Genomic DNA, 23,132 nt, shown 5'->3' with positions numbered 1-23,132 from the left:
TCAGGCAGCGCAGCCATTTCTCCCATAAAAGCAATCAATTCATCCTCAGCAGTGTCAGCAATTTCAGGTTTGATCTTTTTGGCGAATTCAACTGTAGCAGTGATAAAATCGGTTTTATCTTCATTCAAATATAAACCTTCTGCGGCATTTTTGGGCGTTAATATGAAAGCAATTCCAATACCTGGTGTAAAGAGAAAATCAAGGCGAGATTGCACTTTTTGTTGTATGTTTTCATCGTCCATATATAAATTGTACATTTGACCAAAGTAATCATACACGAGAGACAATGGAGCTTCATCACTTTCTAGCTTTCCGATCACGTTGGAAGGAAATTCAATGCTTTTGACAAGCTTAGAGAGACGGTCCCAAAATGGGTTAGATTTTATCAATGCCATAACATCAGCAGATGTATTCTTTGGTTGAATTTCCTTCAGCAATGTACTTTCTTCGTCTACCAACTTAATAAGAACGTATTTTGATAGCTGGAGACTGCTCATTGATTTATAATAACTAAACCATCGTGTAGATACAGGCATGGACAATGAAAGAGAAGTATTTGCTGCAATTCGTCTTTCATCAAACTTTGCTTTCACGATGTGATGATTTTTCACATATTTGATGATTTTTTCTGCATCTTTGACTGTTTTTGTGGCCTCAGTTGTAGAAACTATGTCCTTCACAAGCAAGTTGACTCCATGAGCTCCGCATCCGCTAGCCGAGATGTGTGGATATTTCTCCTCAATGATCCTCCACGCTGATTTCATAACAGGAGCGTTGTCGCTTATGAAACTGGTAAATTTTTGTGAGCCAATCTTCTCAATAACTTGTAAGATTGCTGCGGCAATTGCAGATGAATTTTGAATGATTCCGAATGTATTTATCGAGGTGTAAAAAAAAGGCTTCTGATTGGGCGCTTTAATACAAAAATTCACTATGTGATCGCCTCTTATGTTCGTCCAGCCGTCAGACATCAGTGTTAAGTTTGTTTCAGAATTCAAAATTTCATTTACAGAAGTAAAACATTTTGTGTATTTTTTGTCGAGCAGAGATCCTGATAAGGCTTTAGCATTCGGGATGACAGATGCGTACGATGGATTGAGCGACTTAACGAAATCCTTAAAGGCCTCCGATTCGACTAAACGAAATGATATACCCGTACGGTAAAAGAAATTAGCAAGCTTCGTATCGATATCATTTTTGAGCTCTTCATTAATTGGTGGATGTACACGCTGCGTCGGTGAATCAGTCGTAGACGGAACTTGCTGAGAATCATTGATTAGATGTGACGATTCATAATTACGCTTTGAAAACAATCTTTTTTCCTCGACACTGGCGTTTGGACATGTTGATCTTTTATGCGCTGCAAGGCGTTCCTTCGACCATTGAACAGTTTTGTTGCATGCTAAACAAGTGCCAGAACGCTTCTCTCGATCAAGATTTGTCAAATAATTCGAAATTTTGATGGTTTCCATTTTAAATATTTTGAATGACGAAAATACAAGATTTCTTGATTCTAAATCACTTTAAGTTGTAGTAAGAAACACTTACAAAAGCTTATATCGATTGATTATACGTAGCTCGAACCAAGAAGAAACAGATAAGTAATGAAAAACTCGTAAAAAGTAGATAATTATACAAAAATAATTTCAGACATTTGATTCAGATAATTTAAATTTTTCTTTTCCATTAAAGTGTCTGCGCAGACGTCGGCGCCGACGTCTGCGCAGATAAGCGCATATTTTTGTCTGCGCAGATCTGCGCAGACACATTTTCTGAACCCTAGAAATAACTATGGATTAAATATTAACAAAATGTAAAACAAAAACTAACCTGGTTTAAAGGTATTCTCAGGATAGGCTCTGCTATAACATTATTATAAAACTTGGCCTTTTTCTTAATGCCACCATCTTTCATAAATCTTTCAAAATCAGCTTGCAGATTTTCCAAGGTACGAGATTTTATGCCTGTTCTTTCTTTTTTGCAAACCTTCATTTCATTTGTGGTTGCGTAACAGAATAAACAACAATGTTTACCTAAAAAACTACCAACTATTAAATACTAATCCTATTTTGGTGAGGTGAATGAACAAAGCAGGATTTAGTGGTCAGACATTATCAGCCTCCTGGGCAGTTCTAAAGACCTACCCAACTTAAGTTTATTTTGTCTTGAAATCCTGTCCTGAAATACATAATTAAAAAAATTAAGATAAAAGTAATGAAACTGCTCACCTGAGGCTCCGGAAATTCCATACAGTGAACAAAGGAATTCATAATCTCCAAAAATAAATACTCTGATACTATTATCCCTATAAGTATGTACACAAACATTAAATATATATATATATATATATATATATATATATATATATATATATATATATATATATATATATATATATATATATATATATATATATCATATCATATCATATCATATCATATATATATACATCATAATTTATTAACATACTTATATTTCATTATTTGTAGCGCTTCTATTTGTTTTTCAAATCTTGCCATGGCTACTTTAATATTAGCTCTGAGGTCTTTTGATTCAAATATGTTAAAAACAATAGTATTTTCAGAACTATTTGGATTTATGGTATTAACTATCTGGTAGCTCATCTTGAAACTTCCACCACCATAATCTCCTCCAATTTTGATGTGAATTTCTTTATTTTGAATAAAATTATGATTCACAAGATCATTGCAACTGGAGAAAAAAAATTATAATGGACTGAAAAGTTAAGTAATACTGAAAAACTATAAGTTATAATATATATATATATATATATATATATATATATATATATATATATATATATATATATATATATATATATATATATATATATATATAATAATTCATAATATATATATAATATATATATATATATAATATGATTATTTATTATCTTTCTGTAATTCTAAAATATCTTACTTCTCTAACTCTTCTAGATGTCTAAATATATGTTTGGGTAAATCAGAAATATAACCCCAAGGAACTTCCTTAATTTCTAACTTATCTTTCTCATCTTTTTCGAAAAAGAAAGGAGCATTTTCAACAATAACTTCATTGACTGACCAATTTTCAGCAACTACTCTTTGTGACGCATTTGATGCAGTGCATATATTATAAGTCTTAAGCCACCTGTAAAAACAATATATATATATATATATATATATATATATATATATATATATATATATATATATATATATATATATATATATGATTTGAATGTTGACATCTTGTATAAGAGTGTATGTTATGTTAATAAAAAAACATCAAATAATACGAATTCTCTAAATACAAATATTAATTTATGATGAAATTTTCGCTGGATTATGGTTACCAGCATCATCAGCTCGATAAATTATTTTAAATTACAAAAAACGGTTAAAATTAACTGACGTCAGCAGTTGAATGGCTTCTTTCTTTTTTTATATCCTTACGTAAAAACGTAAAAAATGGTGTCCAAAATTTAGTTTTAACAAATTGCCCATTATCCAGATTAATCCCGCCATTTAGAGGGGAACATTGGTGTCTCTGTATCTCAAGAGCCTCACGGACCTTCCGATCAAACTTTTTTGTCTCTACTTTAAGAGTTTTAGTTCTCTCCCAATTAATTTCTTCTGAACATGATTTATCATGTGTGGCTATTGCAGACTGATGATACTTGCCCTCATTTAAGAATTTTTGATGTTGTTGGGTTCGAGTTCTAATTTGTAATTTCGTTTCGCCAACGTATTTCTTTAAACAGTTACATTCAATTAAGTAAGTTCCAGGTTGGCTATTGCGTGGTAATTTAGATTTGTTTTTACACGTTAGCAGTGATCTTAAATTGGGATTCGATTTAAAAACTACCCTATATCCAACTTTTCTAAATATTTTTCTTAATTTTGGGGAGAGTGATGGTATCCACGGTAATGAAACTGTATGGAGGGTGTCACACTCGGATTGATATTTGTTTTTATTTATAGACCGATTTTTTCTAATTTGGTTTGCAATACTTACCAGTTGACTTTTGTCGTAACCATTTTCATTTTCGTTGAACATTTGAATTAGAAAATTTATCTCGTTTTGTAAATGTAAATCACTGCATATGGAGTAAGCTCTGTGAACGTAACCTTTAAATATTGCGCCTAAAATTTTGGGGTCGTGATTTGAGTGAGGTTTAATTTGAATATTCGTAATGGCTTCTTTTCTGTAAACTTTAAACTCGTAATTACCATTAGTGTTATTTATTATCGTTACATCGAGGAAGTTTAAAGTTTTATTTTCGCTTTCAATTTCAATTGTGTATTGTATTGCAGGGTGTTGTTTATTCAAAATAAGTTGGAATTGCTCTGCCTCCTGAATTTTTGAAAATCTAGCATGACTATCGTCAACATATCTTAGATAGGATTTTAAATCAAGAGGAGGGTTTAATGTTTTTGCAGTATTAAAAGCATTTTCTTCGTGGTATTGTAGAAAAGATTCCGCCAGTATGACCATGAACGAAAGGCCAATAGGACCGGAATTCTCCAACTCATGAATTTCTTCGTTCCACAAGAAATAACATCGATGTAAACAAAGATCTATCAGCTTTTTAGTTTCCAATATAGTAAGTTTAGTAGAAGATTTGTAGGAATCATCTTTATTTAGTTGATCCAAAAGAATGAAAGTAGCTTCTTTAAGTGGAATTGATGGATAGAGGTTTACTACATCAAATGAAACTTGAACCTCATTTTTTTCTATATTCCATGAGTTTGCTTTGTTAATAAAGTCAAAAGAGTTTTTTAAACGTGTTTTGTTTTTGTTCAAGACAGGTTGTATTGTCTTTACTAAGTAATTTGATATTCCATAGTTAGGCGTGCCGATTGTTGATACTACTATTCTCATAGGATAGGATTTTTCAGGTTTGTGAGCTTTAATTAGACCATACATACGAGGTGGGATGGGGTCACTTGGATATATATTATCATATTCAGTTTTTGAAAATCGTTGCTTTTTGTTAAGTTGTGAGAGATAGGTTCTGATCTTAGTCGCGTAACTATAAGTAGGATCTTCACTCAGAACTTTTGTTGGACCAATCTGTTCGCGAATTTTTTCTAAAGCTTTTTCGTGTTCTATTCTAACAAAACCATTACCTTTATCAAACGGATATATATCGACAAGTTTGCTTTCTTTAATTTCTTTAAGTGCTTTTCTTTGTTCTCTTGTTAAATTTTGGCTTAATTTTTTGCCCATTTTAAGTTCTCTTAAGACATTTTTCCTCAAATCCTGTGCATTTTCAATCTTGTTGTTATATTCCAGCTTTAAAGCAAAAGACTCTGTTATTGCAATAATGTCCATATAAGGGATATCTCTCAAAGAAGGTACAAAGTGTGGGCCAAGATTAAGAAGATCGTTTTGGTGTTTTGGAATCTCGGTACTGCATAGATTTAAAACAGCGTTCTTTGTATACGTGGTTAACTTGCAGCTGTTATTACCGTGGTTACTTTTAAATTCGTTTAGAAGAACGTTAAACTTTTTGAATAATCTTTCTTTTGACTTTTTGAACATTATTTCACGGGCTTTCTCAGTGACTTGTTCGACTTTTTTATAGTCTATTTCATCAAGAGTAACCTTAAGAATTTGCTGGAGGTTTTTAGTTTCATTTATAAGGAAAAAATATCGTTTTCTAGCATCGTTTTTGATACAAATCAAAATTTTTAATCTAAATTGAAAAACTATACTCTTTGCTCTCTTTGTACTTACAGGGCTGTTGATACGTAACGCCATATATATATATATATATATATATATCTATATATATATATATATATATATATATATATATATATATATATATATATATATATATGTATATATATATATATATATATATATATATATACATATATATATATATATATATATATATATACATATATATATATATATATATATATATGTATATATATATATATATACATATATATATATATATATACATATATATATATATATATATATGTATATATATATATATATACATATATATATATATATAACCAGGTCTGTTTATTGCGCAATGTAACGGTAATTAATTTTCGTTAAAAATGAAAGCGTTTTGAAAAAAAATGGCGAATATTAGGGTTTTTAGTGGGATTTTTTACAACTTTGACTTCGAATTAGAGCACTTTCCATTGATTTTGAGACCCATGTTTTTATACGATTCTTAATCAGCATAAAATTCTCTATCAGAATCAATCATAAAATTAGGGGGGGGGGGGAGAAAGTCGAGTAGCGCCTATATATATATATATATATATATATATATATATATATATATATATATATATATATATATATATATATATATATATATATCTGTTATTTAAATGGAGTAAAACAACATATTAATAGTACTTAAAGTTTCGTGCCTTACGGCGATCATCAGCTATTAATTACAAATTTAAAAACGTAAAAAACCGTTTAAAAACGAATCAAATTTACGGTAGAACGAATTCTGTCGTAATGAGCAAAAAGACGCAATCATTTACACTGTAAAAAGTAAGGGTTCTTATCGGTTCTTTAAGGAACTTTTCAGTTCTTAATGTTGCTCTTCGGTTCTTCAAAGAACTTACGGGTTCTTATTGCTGCATTTTGGTTCTTGAAAGAACCTTCGGGTTCTTAAGATGCTTAAACGGTTTTTCCAAGAACCTTCGGGTTTTTAACAATGCTTTAAAGGTTCTGTGAACAATTTACTCGATCCAAAAATTGCTAAAAGGTTCTTTAAAAAACTCACGTGTTCTTATCCTTATAATTCGGTTATTTTTTCAGCACTTGTAAGTATTTTTTAATTATTATTTTTTCAATTTCTCTTTGCATGGTTCAAATGTATGTGCTAGTCAGCTGATTATAAATTTCATAGCCTACAAAAAATTCTTTGCTTTTTTGAATTTTGTTACGTAATCTAATGGGTACCTGTAAGTACCTATTAGATTACCTAACAAAATAGAATTTCAGGCCGTACTTTGAACTTGTTTTGATCAATTAGATTACTATACTTTAGTATAGTAACCTAAGTGATCAAATAATATATAGTATTATACTATACTAAGTATAGTAACCTAAAAGTTCAGTGTATGGCCTGAATATCTTGTGATCTATTTGGTTATAATCTCTTTTCTGACCTATACTACTTACTATAGTATAGGTCAGAAAAAGATTACCTTATGGTTTAGGTAACCTTATACAAATTATTAGGTAACCTAAAAAAAAAATTACAGAAAAATTTAAATTTATTTCAAATAAGAAAAAGTAATGGAAAATGGAACCTATTGTTCTTATTAAATAGGCTGTTGACTTTTTGTTTATTAGTTATTATTAAAAAAATTTATGTTGCAGAAAAATTAGTATAATATATATATAATTAGTAAAATAAAAAAGTTAGTGTAATATATATATATATATACATATATATATATATATATATATATATATATATATATATATATATATATATATATATATATATATATATATATATATATATATATATATATATATATATATAGAAGATACAGCAAAGGATGACAACTTTGTTGGTACTTAAAGTTTCATACCGGCGTGCCGGCAATCATCAGCCAAAATACATAATGAAAAAAACGTTACAAAAAGAGAACATTAAAGAAAAACGAAAAAACCGCTAAAAATGTCGTTAAAAAAGAATTGTTCTTATCAATGGCTTCAAATTAGTCTTTACTGTCAAATGATTTCCGAAGGTAAAATTATAGGTATGCCAAAGGTAAGGAAATCATGGCAGGCACAACCGAATTAAACAAGATGCATATCAATGGTGAAACTAGCGCTTTTATAACACTTAAAGATCACAAAGAGAATTTTGTAAATAACCCTAGCGTACGGTTAATAAATCCTGCAAAAAACGAGTTGGGAAAAATAAGCAAATCTATTTTAGACAAAATAAACAATACTATAAGGGGCACGTTGAATCTAAATCAATGGAAAAACACGCAGAACGTAATAGATTGGTTTAAAAGCATTCCGAATAAGAAGCTAAAGAAATTCGTCGTTTTTGATATTAACGATTTTTATCCAACAATTAGTGAAGAACTGTTGAGAATAGTGATGTCCTTTGCTGAGAAATTCGTTTGTATTACAGCTGAAGAAAAAAGAATAGTATACCACTCTAGAAAATCTCTTCTGTTTCATAGAAATGAGACTTGGATGAAAAAAGGATGCGGTTTATTTGATGTAACAATGGGGGCATTTGACGGGGCTGAAGTTTGCGAATTAGTGGGGCTATTTCTGTTAGATAAGCTATCATCCGTTTATAATAAAAATTTTATAGGTATTTACAGAGACGATGGTTTGGCGGTTTTTGAAAATCTAAGTGGCCCAGAATTGGAAAAAGTCAAGAAAACAATCACAAAAATGTTTAAAGAATATGGATTAAACATTACCATTAAATGCAATCTTAAAATCGTTAACTACCTAGATATTACTTTGAACTTAAACGATTCTACTTACCAACCCTATAGCAAGCCAGGGAATCAAATAAACTATATTCATAAGGAATCAAACCATCCTCCGAATATTATTAAGCAAATACCCATTTCATTGGAACGCAGATTATCAAGACTTTCATCCAGTGAAAAAATATTCGGCAAAGCTATTAAGTGTTATGAGGAGGCATTAAATAAAGCAGGATATAGTCATAAATTAAAATATAACAATACTCCTAATAATAATACCAGAAAGAAGTATAATCGAAAGCGTAACATTATATGGTTCAACCCACCATTTAGCAAAAATGTGATCACAAAAGTTGGCAAATCATTTCTTAATTTGGTAGACAAACATTTTCCATCTAAGCATATTTTGAACAAAATATTCAATAGAAACACTTTGAAAGTCAGTTACAGTTGCATGCCGAATTTAAAATCTATAATAAACTGGCATAACCAAAAAATCATCGAAGATATTGAAGATCAAAATAAGAAATCCTGCAATTGTATCAACAGGTTGCATTGTCCACTAAATCAACTTTGCCTAACAGAAAACATGCTTTACAAAGCTGTTATTTCTTCAGACCTTCCGAACTATTTAGATAAAATATATATTGGCATAAGTGAACCGCCTTTTAAATTACGTTATGCAAACCACATTAAGTCGTTCAATACTGTAAAATACAAAAACGACACCGAACTATCCAAGGAAGTGTGGCGCATAAAAGAAAAAAACGGAAAACCTTTTATTAAATGGAGTATAATCAGGAAATGCCAACCTTATCAACCAAGCACAAGAAGATGCGCTCTATGTTTAAATGAAAAAACTGAAATTGCCATCTATAGAGGCGCAAATTTATTAAATAAAAAGCAAGAGCTGGTTAGTAAGTGTAGGCATATGAATAAATACATGCTTGCGTCATTTGACAGTAAAGACTAATTTGAAGCCATTAATAAGAACAATTCTTTTTTAACGACATTTTTATCGGTTTTTTCGTTTTTCTTTAATGTTCTCTTTTTGTAACGTTTTTTTCATTATGTATTTTGGCTGATGATTGCCGGCACGCCGGTATGAAACTTTAAGTACCAACAAAGTTGTCATCCTTTGCTGTATCTTCTATATATATATATATATATATATATATATATATATATATATATATATATATATATATATATATATATATATATATATATATATATATATATATATATATATATATATATATATATATATATATATATATATATATATATATATATATAACTCATTTAAAAAATAATTATAATACTCATTTACTGTTTTGTTCATAAATGGCTTCAGCAATATCCATTAAATTTGTTTTTTTCATTCGTAGCAATTTTCATGGCTACTAATGATGTTCCAATACCATTCTTTAACTGGACAGTTAATGACACTTGTAACTATTTGGACACAGTAGACCTAAGTGTTTTGAAACCAAAGTTTGTTGGTTAGTATTTAATAATTATTCTACTGTATTTTTTAGATTAATTTTTGAAATGTTGAGTATTTCAAGTTTCATCTGCTCTTTTTGTCAAGTTAAAAAGTTTATTTTAAGTAAATATTTGACTCACCTTCAGATATGCCACGAAGCTGAAGCTAATTTTACTGTAGCTTGTGGGCTTGATGGTTGTCCCTGTACATATAACACAATAAAAGGTTTAAGACAACACATGCGAATAAAACACAATCAAATATATTATGCTGACAGAAACAAGACAAATGTTGATGAAAGTTTGCATTCATCTGTTAATGAAAACTTAGAATTACTCAATTGTAATTTTGACAATGAACTAGCAAGTTCAACACTCAATCAGCCATTTAACAGAGATATTAATGATTTTGTTCTTAAACTGCAAAAACATTTTGCAATGTTTGTGATTGGTTTGGGGCAAAAACATTCTATTCCAACAATTGTTCAGCTTGAAATTAGTAATGAAGTTCATGCATTAATTAATTACTTTTCTTCTAATTATGCGGATTGTCTAAAAAACTGCTTGAGTAAAGCTGGTTTTACTTTTGATCCTAATCATGATCTTGTAGAAATATTAGAAAGTGAAGCTTTGTTAGACAAAGCCTTTTCAGTTGTTAGTTCTGAAGCAAAAATTTTGACTTATTGTAAATCAAATTTAGGTTTTGTTGTGTGTAACCCAATTGGATCACACCGCTCCACACATAAGCTTTGTGCATTTTATTTTTTTATAGGTAATTTAGAATATAAGTATCACTCTCAATTGAAGTATATACACCTGTGTCTTTTAGTTAAAGAAAAATATATAAAACAATCAAAAAAATATGCAGAAATATTAAAAACTTTAATATCAGACTTGATTGAATTGTGTTTAAATGGGATTGCACTATGTATTGATGGTGAGAATTTACAATTGTATGGTGCACTTGCAACTATATCAGCTGATAACTTGTCAGCTCATGCACTTGCTGGATTTAGTCAATACTGCTGGAAAGTTTAAAAAATAAATTTAAAAAAGAACGAATACCATTGGTTAACAATGAAGATGTACTTTTGGCAAAGGAAAAATTTGGCAGAAAAGGATATGGAAAAAAACACAAACTTGTTGAAGACAGCAAAATAGTTGAAGAAATTGAAAATACACCCAGGCAAATTCGAGTAACAATATGAATTCATTTGCATATATTTTACTTTATTTTGTTAAAACTGTTGCTTAATTTAAATTAGTTGCAATTAAAAGGTAATACAGTAGTGTTTTTTTCAGAATTCATTTCATATAATAGCATGGTTTTAAAGAATATTTATATATAACTTATTTGCTTCATATATTTTGTTTCTTTCCTATTCTAAATGGCAATAAAAAACTAGACAATCAAGTTAAACAAAAATTAAACTAAATTTAATAGCAACTATAATTGCATATTAGGGTATATAATATTAGGGTGTAAATGTGTTGAAACCCATTTTTTACTGCTAAAGTTATAATGTTAAAGTTTTACTTTATTTTGTCTTATTCTTTATGAAACATGAACATTTTCAAGTATTAAGCTCCCTATTTATCCCCAAGTTGCACATTGTGAATAAGAATTGTTTTTAAAAAATTAAACTTTTGACTTACTGCAACCTATTGTATTTTCAAGGTACCCACAAAATTTTTTTTTTTTTCTCTGTGGATATAAAAAAAAAAAAATAACCTTGATTTTGTTTATTTGTATCTTATTTTTTATTTATTTTTGTTATAAATAAAATTGTAATTCCTAGTATAATAAATTAAGTTCATTTTTTATATTTTCTAAGTAAAAGTAATTTCCTTCATTGTTGTTTAATCTCCATAGCACTTTCCACTAATGGAGGATGAATTTGAAGATGACGTTAGTACAATGCTTTTGTTAGATGAAATGCTACACGAATCTTCAAAGATGAGTCCAAATTATGAAATGATGTTAGATAGACAAAAAAGAACTTGCACGCATAGAACAAAAGATATACAAAATAAGTCTACCATTGACATAATGGCTGCATATCCTTGGATGAGTCTACCAAAACTGGTATCTTTATTTTACTTTTGCTGTAACTTACTCTACATAAGGCTTTGGTGTTAAATTTAGTTTAATTCTCACCCCCACCCCCCCACCCCCACCCCTGGAGACAGCACTGACTACATTAATAATAAAAATATTTTTAACCTTTATATTTTTTGGTTGTTTTTAGATTTATAGTATGTAACAATATTTTTTTAAAAAGTTATTGCTTGTTGAATGTCTATCTTCAAATACTGTTATAGTTTTTTACAAATTATAGATTTTGGCTGAAGTCAAGATTCTATTTAATAAAGACTTGGATAGAGAGCTCCGTGTATCATTAACACGTATTGCAAGTAGGGTGTTGGATATTGTTAGCAAGAAGCAAGATCAGTTGCTTTCAAGTATTCTTACTACAATAGAAGGCGAGAAAGATGAAGTAAAAAAGAAAGGTTTAGTTTTTTTACCAAATCTAATGTACCCAAATTATGCACTGTAAACATTCATATATCAAGATTGTGTGTGTGTGTGTGTGTGTGTGTGTGTGTGTGTGTGTGTGTGTGTGTGTGTGTGTGTATGTGTGTGTGTGTGTGTGTGTGTGTGTGTGTGTGTGTGTGTGTGTGTGTGTGTGTGTGTGTGTGTGTGTGTGTGTGTGTGTGTGTGTGTGTGTGTGTGTGTGTGTGTGTGAAAGTCGGATAAATGCTGTTTATTTAGCATAAACAGTTTTTAGGCTCTAGATAAATAACAAAATAACGTCATTTTTAAAATATTTTATAGAAACATATATTTAAAATAATTACTCTACGTAAATAAATACTCTATGTGAATCATAAGGTATCCTTTTAACAAATATTTGTAGATATAAGTAAAAATATATAATCCGCGACTTTTTTTTTAAATTTTAATTGTGTTTTTAGAAATGATGATGAATACTGCCGTTCTCATGCTTCCACGGTTATTCAAAGGAGATTGCAGCGACCATTTATTCGTTGCGGGTAAAATGCCAGTAGTGAATTCGCCAGCCATTGTGTTTGACTTTGAACAAGAAAATATGGCAACATCTCCAAAAATTACGATTGTATTAGACTATGTCGAAGTCATGCGCGATGACTTCGGGATAGACAACGTTCTTGCTTTGGCATGTTTGATCGGAGTTCATTACCTGTATAATGCGAAATATCATCCAAAAATTTCAAACACGCTAAAATTTGTGCAACATGCATTAATTGGTTTGTCAAGTGAAAACGACGACATACCAATGCCTGTACGCCGTGTTACAAACCTGTTGATGAAATGAACTAAATTATTTTTGCTATAAATTTGATAGAAAAATTAGAAGATTTATTTACTAATTATTACATTATTATGTTAGATCTACGAAATATTTTAATAATAGTAACTCATTGTTTTTTTCATGAAAATAAATCTTAAAATGCTTTTCCCGAATAGTATTTTGACGCATCTTAAGCAATCTTTAAAAAGTGTTTTTCAATTGTGTCTAAAATAATCACAACAATATGCTAGGTTTAATAGAACCTTACAGGGCTTTAACAGTTTAGGCTGACGGGACACCCTAAAGGTTCTTCGCTAAAACTATATATAAGGTTTTAGCGAAGAACCGTCCATTAAGGTTCCACCAAGAACCCTTCTTAAGGGTTCTTACAAAGAACCTTAAAAAAAAGTTCTTATTAGAACTTTTAGGGTGCCTCGTCAGCCTAAACCATTAGAACCCTTAAAAGTTCTTCGGAGCATACCCTTGTTCGGAGAGTGTAGTCTTCAGTATCAAAAGAGGATAAAAGGAACTTGTTAGCATGTCGACATTTAGATATTATTTCGCTTCTTTTGTTAAGCAGGTTGTTTTCTTTATACGATAAAATTTCAAACTTCTCGTGAAGGCAAAGGTTACAAATCTTGGTTTCAGGGTTGTAAGGTTTGCAGCGCTTTACAATTCTCCACTTTATTATAGGTGTGATGGCTTTTTCTTTGAATTTCCAAATTTCCTTTGAAAGCTCGGTATCATTCTTATACCTGACCGTATTAAAAGATTTTAAATGGTTAGCATATCTTAGCTTAAATGGTGTCTCGCTAATGCCAAAATAAACTTTTTCTTTGAGTTCAAGATTTTCGGAACTCACGATAGCTTAATAAACGATATTGCTTAACAAACATTGATTGTTTAAAGGACAAGCGGTTTTGTTGATACAGTTGCAGGTGATTTTTGGTATGCTTCTTTGGTCTTGTAAAACCTTGTGATTATGCGAATTAATGATGGATTTTACGTTTCGCATACAGCTATAACTTACCTTGATCGAATTTCTATTGAAAATTTTGTGCAATCTATGATTTACCGGAAAGTGAAGGTCAACCAATGCAAGTAAACGGTTTCCTATTTTTGTTTCCACGTTTTTACTGAATGGAGGGTTAAACCATATAATGTTTCGCTTGCGTTTTGTATTTTTAGTCGTGGCAACTTGATGTTGATAATTGAGTTTACATTTATAGCCTTACATTTAAGCAGGCTATAAATGTAAGTAAAATATTTAAAAAAAAATTTGTGAAATAAATAAAATAAATACTTAATTTTCTAATATATATATAGCTGCCTTTGGTAAGTGAAGTGTTTTGAGTAAAATGTACTAAATTTCAAGTAATAAATGCATATTTAAATACATATAAATTTCAATTTTCAATTTTTATGTTGTGATTTTTTATTTTAGTGATTTATTTACATATACCCAGAAATGTCTTCGAAAAAATCAGAGGTATGGAAATATTTTACAAAAAAAGAGAAATCGGAGTCAGTTTGTAACATATGCAAATCTATAATTCAAAGTCCGGGATCTAATACTACTGGAATGATTAATCATTTAAAATTACATAGCATATCTTTACAAAAAAGAAATTTGGGCGACACAAATGAAACTGATGCGTCTTCTTCGAAAAACACAAAATCAGTTGGAAATGGAATAATAAATTTCATAAGTCGAGAATCATTGAATAAAATATTGGCGAAATGTGCGACAAAAGATGGATTTAGCATCAAAGGAATTACTTCATCTGAAGCCATTAGGGGTTTCGTAGCAAGTCGTAATTATAAAATGCCAAAAAGTGAAACAACGGTAATGAAATATGTAATGGATTTTTATAAAGAAAAAAAAGAAGAATTAATGGCGTCGTTATTAGAGCAAAAAAATCCGGAGAGAGATTCAGTATTACTTTCGATGAATGGAGTGATATAAACGTTAGAAGGTTCATGAATATCACTCTTCATTCAGCAACAAAGCCACCTGTAGTCTTGGGTCTATCTGCAATAATAGGTTCTTGTGATTCAAATGCCACTATCAATTTGGTAAAAGCAAAACTTAAAGATTATGGAATTGAAATGGATAATGATATCGTCGGATCCACACATGATGGAGCATCAGTCATGGTAAAATATGGGAAGAATATTTTACCATTTTCTCAGTTATGCTACAACCATGCTATACATCTTGCTGTACTTGATGTATTTTATAAAAAAAGTGGGAGTTTAATTACGAATGATGATGCGGTAATTGAAACAAATTTCCAAGATGATGAGAATTTAGAATATGATGAAAATTTAGCAGATGATGATTGTGTTGAAACTACCGTACAAAATGATGAGGTAGCTGATGCATTTGCTTTTGATGGTAACTTAAATTTCCAAAATGATTTAGTTAGACAATTACCAATCTTTCGTGAAGACATTGGCAAAATTCTTGATGAAACACGAAAAATTATTAAATTTTTCAAATATTCTTCAGTTCGAAGCAGTATTCTTGAAAAGCATATAATAGATCAAGAAGGCAAAAAGTTACGATTGCTACTCGATTGCAAAACAAGATGGAACTCAATAATACCAATGGTAAATCGTTTCATAAAAATATACGATTGTATACAAAAGGCTCTAATGGAATTAGGTCAGCAAAAATGTTCACAAAAAAATATCAAAGTTTTAGAAGAAATATCACATGTTTTACAACCGGTTGAGCTTGCTGTTAAAGAGCTCAGTAAAGATAATAATAATCTTTTAAAAGCTGAAGGAGTATGCATTTTTTTGCAAAACAAACTAAAAGAAACAAATACGCAGTTAGCCATGGAAATGTTCACTGCTTTGAAGAAAAGAGTTGAAGAAAGACGAAATGAGGATGTTGTATCACTCTTGCGTTTTTTACAATCTGGAAATTATCCTAAACCAAAGATTACCTGCCATTTTACTTATTTAAAAAAAGTTCTATTCATTTATTGGCTAAAGAAACCTTCAAAAGGCTGTTCAATGAAGATCCTGCAAACACACAGATGGATACAGAGTTAACAATTGAAAATGAAGAAATAATTTCAAATAATGGTTTGGTTTCAAATTATGATGAACTCCAAAAAACAATTGAATTAATTATGACTGTTCCGAAAGAAAATAATGAGAGAAAATCCTCATTGGAAAAAGAAATGAAGTTGTGGGAGAAAGATTGTTCAAAACGAGGTGACTCTATTGGAAAAATTTTTACAGCATTATTGACAATACAACCAACGTCAACAGTAAGTGAAAGAGTGTTTTCGGTAGCTTCAGCTTTTGTCACAAAAACCCGAAATCAGTTGAAAATGGAAACGGTTGACAAACTTGTATTTTTAAAGTATTATTTTTTAAATAAAAAATAGATTTAAAACTAAAATTGTTGCATTTTATTTTAAATTTGATTAACACAACATGGTGTGGGTAAATTTTTTTTTCTTTACCCGGATACCCGGGTAATTAAAAAAATAAATACTCGATTACCCGGATAACGTAAAAATACGATTATTCGGACTCACTATTCTCGGGTACCACACACGGTGATTCAATACTTGAGACCGTCAGCTTCAAAACCGGCCCTGTGACATTTTTTTCGATTTTGAATGAAGCACGCCAAATGTTTCGTAATGGCTCGCACTATATTGAAAAATTAAAAAAATCTGTTCATTAAAAATGTGCAAAACCTGTTCAATCCTATAGTTTTTACTATGTAACATTCAGCAAATGGTGCAAAACCGGCTCTTTTTGTTTGCGCAGCTACTTCAAAACCAGTTTATTATTTCAGCCAATAGGAAAGCACTTATCATACCACGTGATCACAACAGCTGATATTGAAAATACTTTCGTTTTTAATGCTTTTATCCTCTGGAAGTTGCAAATTCTTCGTGATTTGTCTTGTAAGTAATAGAAAAAGTAGAAAATATTTATGAAATATTGATTAATTAAACATTTACAGACTTTTTGCGATGGAAAACGATCGAAAAGTAAAATAAACAAGCAGACTGCAGTCACGCAAACGCGTGGCAGACCCCGAAAACACTAAACGAGCAAAGGAGAAGAAAGCTAGGTATGCATTACTGATGAAGTATTATTTGTAATTATGTTTATTAACTTTTAACTTCTATTTTTCTGCAGGTATTCAAAGAGTCCACCAAAAATCCCTTCATGCAAGCACAAATTGGGTGCTTCCCAATGTCACTGCCTGTCACAGAGTGATGTCATCACTTTCAATGAGCGATTTTATCAAACAAGTAAGAAAATGGACCAGGACAACTTCATTTTGAAGCGTTGTTCATTCCTACAGCCGAAACGTGTTAAAGGTGAATCAAATAGGAAAAGAGAATTTACTGTAAAATATTTTGTTACAAAGGCTGTCTCTTCCTCTATAAGAATACCAGTTTGTAGGAGAACATTTTTAGGAATATTAGGCATAAAAAAACATAGACTGCTTGGAGTTGTCAGTAGATATCACAAATCTGGTACTTCAGCCAAAGAAAGTAGAGATGGAGACAGAAAAGCAGAGAAGTTTGTTGAGAAAAAAGAGAAAGTAAATAAATTCATAGAATCATTTCAAGTTTGTGAAAAGCACTACTGTAGGTCACACTCAAAATGTAGGCAGTACTTACCAGCTGAACTCTCAACTGCTGCAATGTGGAGGATGTATAACAAAAAGTGTGATAGTCAATTAAAAGTTACCAAATGGTTTTTTACTAATATATTCAATACAGAGTATAATCTAGGTTTTGGGACCCCTAGAGTTGACACCTGCTCTGCATGTTCTGAACTTAAAACTAGAATCAAAAATACAAAAGATCTCCAAGCCAGAGAAAAAATATTTTTAAAATTAAACATCCATTGCCAAAGAGCTGATGCTTATTTTGACAAGCTGAGGGAAGAAAGTGATGACCTTATTACCCCCTCATTTGATTGTGAGAAGAATCAAGTCTTACCTAAACTATCAGATCAAGATGCATATTATAGGAGGCAACTCAACTTTTATAATTTTACAATTGTAAAAGGGAGCTTTCATAATACACTTAACAAAGAAAATATTGATTCTCACTATTGGATAGAGGGGGAGCAATCTAAGGGATCAAATGAAATTGCATCTGCTCTTTATTTTTCTCTGAATAATTTAAGCATGTCTAGCAACATAAAAAGAGTCAGATTGTGCTGTGATGGATGCCCTGGGCAAAATAAGAATACAGTAATGATTGGTATGATCAGTTATTGGCTCCTTAATAAAGCTCATCCTCGTATTCAAACAGTGGAACTGGATTTCCCAGTGACAGGTCACTCCTTTATCCCACCAGATAGGGTGTTTGGCACCATTGAAAAGGTCATCAATAAGAAGGAGATCATTGTTAGGCCCAAAGAGTATGTGGAGGTCATTCAAAAACATTCTGCAGTTTTCCACTTAGGAGAAAATTATGAAATTTTTGATTGGAAAAGTTATTTGAAAACAGTTCTAAGAAATAATGTCTCTTGGCATTTCAAAATAGCTAGTTGTAAAAGAATCATTGTGTTAAAAAGACCAAGAATTGTTGAGGTGAGAGGTGAACCTTTTTATACAGTAGAAGTTAATGCTTTTAAGTCATTGACCAAGAAAGGTAAAAATTTTAATTCAATTAATTTACCAATCATTCATTCACAAATTAAAATTAACCCGAAGAAAATAAAGGATGTAGAAAAGTTATTGAACTCTCATTATGGTATTGATTGGAGAAAAGATCAAAATCTTGAGTTTTACAATAAAATCATACCTAATGAGGAAATAGATGGCATTGACTCTGATCAGGACAGTGAATCAGAAGAAAATAATGAGCTGTGCTGTGGTGAAGATGGATCATCTGATGTTGATGATGCTGATGTTAGGATTTAGTAATTTATATTTTGTAAACTTGAAACTATTTTATTGTAAAGAATTTCTTATTATGACATTGACTTGCCTTTTTAATGTGTTTTTTAAGGTGCATATAAAAAAAAGAAAGCTATATAATTTTTGTGTTTCTAATTATTACATAAGTAAATTTAATCTTTTAAATGTTGTTCACACATGTATTTGTGGCCTATACATGTCTAGCAGAAATTTTATGTACACCATAAATTTATTTAATAACACCATATTGCAAGAACCATAATAAATTTCTCATTAAAAATTTTTTCCGTGTTTTGTTGCTTCTACTATAAAACCCAGGTAGCTAAACTTATATGACATGTGATCCAGGTATTTCTTCAATTTTTATGACCACTAATAATTAGTTACGTTATTTCATTTTAATAGAAATTTAATGCATGGCAAAAATTATTTCGAAATATATTTAACTTTTTAAAAAACATTAGCGGGCTATCCTGCTAAAAAAAAAAAAGGGGGGGGGGGGGAGAGTTTTCTAAAATTGTCCATATATGACGTAAATATACTGAAAAGCGTGTGAAATCGCGTTGGTCTTTAAATAACCATGGGTTCTAACGAAATTAATCACAAAACAATTAAAATTTTATTAAAATGTGCAGTGGCTGGATCAAAACCGGCTCTTTTTTGAAAAAAATGCCCTTTAATTAAATATTTCTATTCAATGATTATCACAATTACTGATATTCACATAGAAAACCATTCATTAGTGACTAAACATGATGTGTATATGTTTTTTTTTAATTTTTTTATTTGCCCAAAAAAAAAGTGTATCCTGTAAAATTTGCTTTAGTGCAAAGGACCGGTTTTGAAGCTGACGGTCTCACTTATTAAATCTTGGGATTTTATTATGCGCATGCGTTAGCTGCAAATATATAAACATTATTATTTTAATTAACTGTGTTAAGCTTTCATTTTACAGTGCTTACTGGTTTGCCCGTTTGCTTGTATTTTTTTGTTGTTGGTAAACTTGATCTTGTAAATAAAGCAAAACCGATCACAAATGAACTTGATTGAGTATTGTAATTATTAGAATTTGAAGTAGTAAAGTTGCTTTATTGGGATCAACAAAGCTTTGTTTTTAGCGAAATTAACACATTTTATTTATTTATATTTTAGAAGAACTGAAATTTTTGTAAGATTTTGGTAAGTTAATAACAATACTCCTTCTTTTTATCTTTTCAAAAAAAATAGTCCCTATTACCAGTCATTTTTTTATAAGAAAATATAATGTTTTTGAATAGGGAAGGTTTCACGAAAAAAACTCCGTAAAATATGGCGAGTAATCACCAACAAAAACTTTCCAGAGTGTGTAGAATATGTGGAAACCTTTTAGGAAAAGACAGTTTAAAAACTGACAGTAAAATAGATCGAATTTATAAAGCTTTTGGAATAAATGTATCAGAAGATTCTCAGTGTAGTCATCCAGAGAAAATGTGCATGAAGTGTTATACTTCTCTTAGAAACATCGAAAATAGAGGCAGTAAAGTTTTCAAAGCTCCAAAAATTTGGGTAAAATGTCTAACAGTTGAATGCAAATGTGTTTTTGGTATTCCTGGTCAAAAACCTCTATCTAATGTTGGGCGACCAGGAAAAGTTAAAAAATGGACAAAATTTCATATAAAATCATTTCTTGATTGATTGCCTATACAAGAAGATAAAGAAATTTTAACAGAACTAAACCATGAACTAAATCCACATATAGTTTTATGCATTTGTAAGATTTGTGGAGAAGTTATGAATCAGCCTGTCATGTTAAAGACCTGTCAACACTCATTCTGTAGCTTGTGCATTTTATCAAATGTTAAAGATAAATCAGAAAATGATTCAAATTGTCCATTATGTAAAACTAACATCACAATTGACAGCCTATCATATTCTGTCCATACATCTGAAATTATAAAACATTTAACTATTATATGCAAGAATTGTGACAAAAAAGTATTTTTGAAAGACAAAAATTTTGAAAATCATGACTGCAGAAAAATATCAAATAGCACCATAAATGAAAACAACCAATTAGTTAGTATAAACAGTTTTTACCAAATCACTGACACAAGTGAAATCCCATGAGAAGCCAATGATGCTGTTTTACATATCATTAAAAAAAAGTTGAATCAGTCCAAAACATCTACAATAGAATTTTCATCAGGTGGGCCTAGGGTAAGAAATATGTTTTAACTTTATAGTAAGTTAAATAGTGTTTACTTTTCTATTATGCTAGATATAATTATAATTATTAGAATTGTAGTAGTATTTAAACTTTATTACATCATTCAAATTCTAAGTTTGATTTAGTTTTTTTAATATTAAATATAACTTATAAAAAAAAAATATAAAATATTATTTTATTTTCTATTTGAAGTAATGTTTTATTTAATTTACAGCCACTTTGTTTTGTTTCTGCTCCCAAAGCTTATAAAGATAGCGCAAACTGTAGTAACAGCACACTAAGAAAAAGACCATACAGCTGGTAGTTCTAAGGACTCTAAAATCTGTCAAACAGCTGTAATGTTAAAGTCATATGATAATGATGAAGCAAATGAAATTTTAAATAAAGCCAATATTGGAAGAGTGGATTTAAATGCAGAAGAAATGGTTGCTTTAAAAGCTGATATGGGTATTCCTTGGAATAAATTGAAAACTATGGCTAGGTAAATATAAATATGGAACTTTAAATACTTTTTGTAATTTCGTTTTTTATTTGAGAACTTGTAGTTCATTTTTACAATTGTTTATAATTGCAAAACTTATTGCTTGTATATTATTATTCTAGGTGATTAAGTTCAAAAAATATTAAAACTGCTTCAAACAACAAACAAAGAGTTGTTGCAAATGAATGGGCTGGAAATGATTTAGTTGTTTTAGATGGACCATTTACATTTCAAAATGAGAATAATAATGCTGTTGTTGAAATTTAACTAGCTCCTTGGGTATATATCAACAACCTACCTCAAAATATAGAAAACCTACTAAATCTTATGGAAAAGTAATAACTCGTTAATTTGAGATATTTTTAATAAACACTTAAATTTATAAATTACTAGAAAAATAAAAGTTAATCTTTATACTAATTTGTATAAGATAAGTATATATATATATATATATATATATATATATATATATATATATATATATATATATATATATATATATATATATATATATATATGTATGTATACAAACTTACAAATTTAAATGTTAATATTTTAAGGTTTAACTTACTTAAACATGATGGGATTATAAAGGATGAAATACATATAAAAATTGGTGGTGATCATGGAGGTGGTTCTTTTAAAATGAGTTACCAAGTTATTAATCAAAATCAGCCTAACTCAAAATCAAATAGTTTTGTGTTTAGTACTTTTGAAGCAAAAGATTATTGTGTCAATCTGAAAGTTGGACTGTCTAGATATACACAGCAAGTTGATGAGTTGCAAAAAATGGTTTGGAAGTAATTTAATATGTCACAGCAGTCACGGTTAATACTTGTTCTGAACAATAAAATATAATTTTTCAGAATAATTCATATTACTTTTTTTTTCTTGAGTTTCCACACATGTTTGGGTGGGTACTTTGTAATTAGTTTTAGGATGTTATTACTGTATCAAAGCTGTAAAATATTTATTCTCCATAAAGTCTTGGATAAAAAAACTTTTTTTGTTTAGAAATCACCATTGTTGTGTTTTTATGTTTGGAGATTATGAGTTTCTGTGCAGTGTATATGGAATCACAGGAGCTAGTGGTAAGTTTTTTTTCTAATATGCAATAAATAAATCATTATCCTAACAAATCTATTTCTGCAATTGAATAATTATTTTTTTAATCAGTCGTACAACACATTATTCATTCCTTCGGCACTGCTGCCTCTTTTGTGACATAACAAAGGAAGAGATC

The 23,132-nt window shown here is 29.8% G+C and overlaps 4 protein-coding genes and 1 pseudogene across 7 annotated transcripts in view; 4 read left to right on the top strand and 1 right to left on the bottom strand.

Moving 5' to 3' along the window:
• Positions 1–23,132, bottom strand: part of LOC149884877 (uncharacterized) — a 59,157-nt gene that overhangs the window by 2,251 nt on the left and 33,774 nt on the right. For both annotated transcript variants that reach the window (XM_090095637.1, XM_090095638.1), the window contains 4 exons: positions 2,941–3,150; positions 2,470–2,712; positions 2,229–2,305; positions 1,831–2,033 (listed from right to left, as the gene is read on the bottom strand). In XM_090095637.1, coding sequence (XP_089951763.1) covers positions 1,831–2,033; positions 2,229–2,305; positions 2,470–2,712; positions 2,941–3,150 — 733 coding nt within the window. The remainder of the gene's footprint in view (positions 1–1,830; positions 2,034–2,228; positions 2,306–2,469; positions 2,713–2,940; positions 3,151–23,132) is intronic.
• LOC149884884 (uncharacterized) lies at positions 8,245–10,912 on the top strand. 2 transcript variants are annotated; one of them, XR_016454907.1, is made up of 3 exons: positions 8,245–9,567; positions 9,857–9,970; positions 10,783–10,912. XR_016454907.1 is itself a non-coding variant. In XM_090095642.1 (3 exons), the coding sequence occupies exons 1-2, from the start codon at positions 8,251–8,253 to the stop codon at positions 9,938–9,940; spliced, it is 1,212 nt and encodes a 403-aa protein (XP_089951768.1). In that variant the 5' UTR covers positions 8,245–8,250; the 3' UTR covers positions 9,941–9,970; positions 10,783–10,912. The 2 variants fall into 2 exon arrangements, 1 of the variants encoding a protein (XP_089951768.1); XM_090095642.1 differs by having other exon boundaries at positions 8,245–9,378.
• On the top strand, positions 10,020–13,452 carry LOC149884883 (sterile alpha motif domain-containing protein 3-like). The gene is made up of 5 exons (XM_090096036.1): positions 10,020–10,661; positions 10,970–11,149; positions 11,827–12,039; positions 12,293–12,464; positions 12,930–13,452. Exons 1-5 carry the CDS (start codon positions 10,020–10,022, stop codon positions 13,307–13,309), a joined length of 1,587 nt encoding a protein of 528 aa, XP_089952162.1. The 3' UTR covers positions 13,310–13,452.
• On the top strand, positions 17,197–19,545 carry LOC145189465 (uncharacterized). The gene is made up of 2 exons (XM_080066111.2): positions 17,197–17,390; positions 17,459–19,545. Exon 2 carries the CDS (start codon positions 17,583–17,585, stop codon positions 19,203–19,205), a length of 1,623 nt encoding a protein of 540 aa, XP_079922237.2. The 5' UTR covers positions 17,197–17,390; positions 17,459–17,582; the 3' UTR covers positions 19,206–19,545.
• Positions 20,025–23,049, top strand: LOC149884882 (uncharacterized; annotated as a pseudogene). The gene is made up of 6 exons (XR_016454906.1): positions 20,025–20,381; positions 20,480–21,398; positions 21,623–21,889; positions 22,012–22,224; positions 22,450–22,689; positions 22,904–23,049. The product of XR_016454906.1 is annotated as an uncharacterized LOC149884882 (transcript).

The sequence above is a fragment of the Hydra viridissima genome, unplaced genomic scaffold, assembly GCF_058129835.1.
Source record: "Hydra viridissima isolate aposymbiotic clone 2 unplaced genomic scaffold, HvirCarnegie_v1 scaffold_8, whole genome shotgun sequence".
NCBI classification, from domain to species: Eukaryota; Metazoa; Cnidaria; class Hydrozoa; order Anthoathecata; family Hydridae; genus Hydra; species Hydra viridissima.
Note: the sequence above shows the minus strand (reverse complement) of the source record. Positions and strands in the feature narration are given on the sequence as shown.

Bases quoted from the DNA above. Each gene is read 5' to 3' on its own strand.
- LOC149884884 (XM_090095642.1), top strand. From the start codon at position 8,251: ATGGGGGCATTTGACGGGGCTGAAGTTTGCGAATTAGTGGGGCTATTT. The intron at 9,379-9,856 runs GTTAGTAAGTGT...TTTCATTCGTAG, and splicing joins TAAATAAAAAGCAAGAGCTG to CAATTTTCATGGCTACTAAT.
- LOC149884883 (XM_090096036.1), top strand. From the start codon at position 10,020: ATGTTGAGTATTTCAAGTTTCATCTGCTCTTTTTGTCAAGTTAAAAAG. The intron at 10,662-10,969 runs GTGTGTAACCCA...TGCTGGATTTAG, and splicing joins AATCAAATTTAGGTTTTGTT to TCAATACTGCTGGAAAGTTT. The intron at 12,465-12,929 runs GTTTAGTTTTTT...TTGTGTTTTTAG, and splicing joins AGATGAAGTAAAAAAGAAAG to AAATGATGATGAATACTGCC.
- LOC145189465 (XM_080066111.2), top strand. From the start codon at position 17,583: ATGGACCAGGACAACTTCATTTTGAAGCGTTGTTCATTCCTACAGCCG.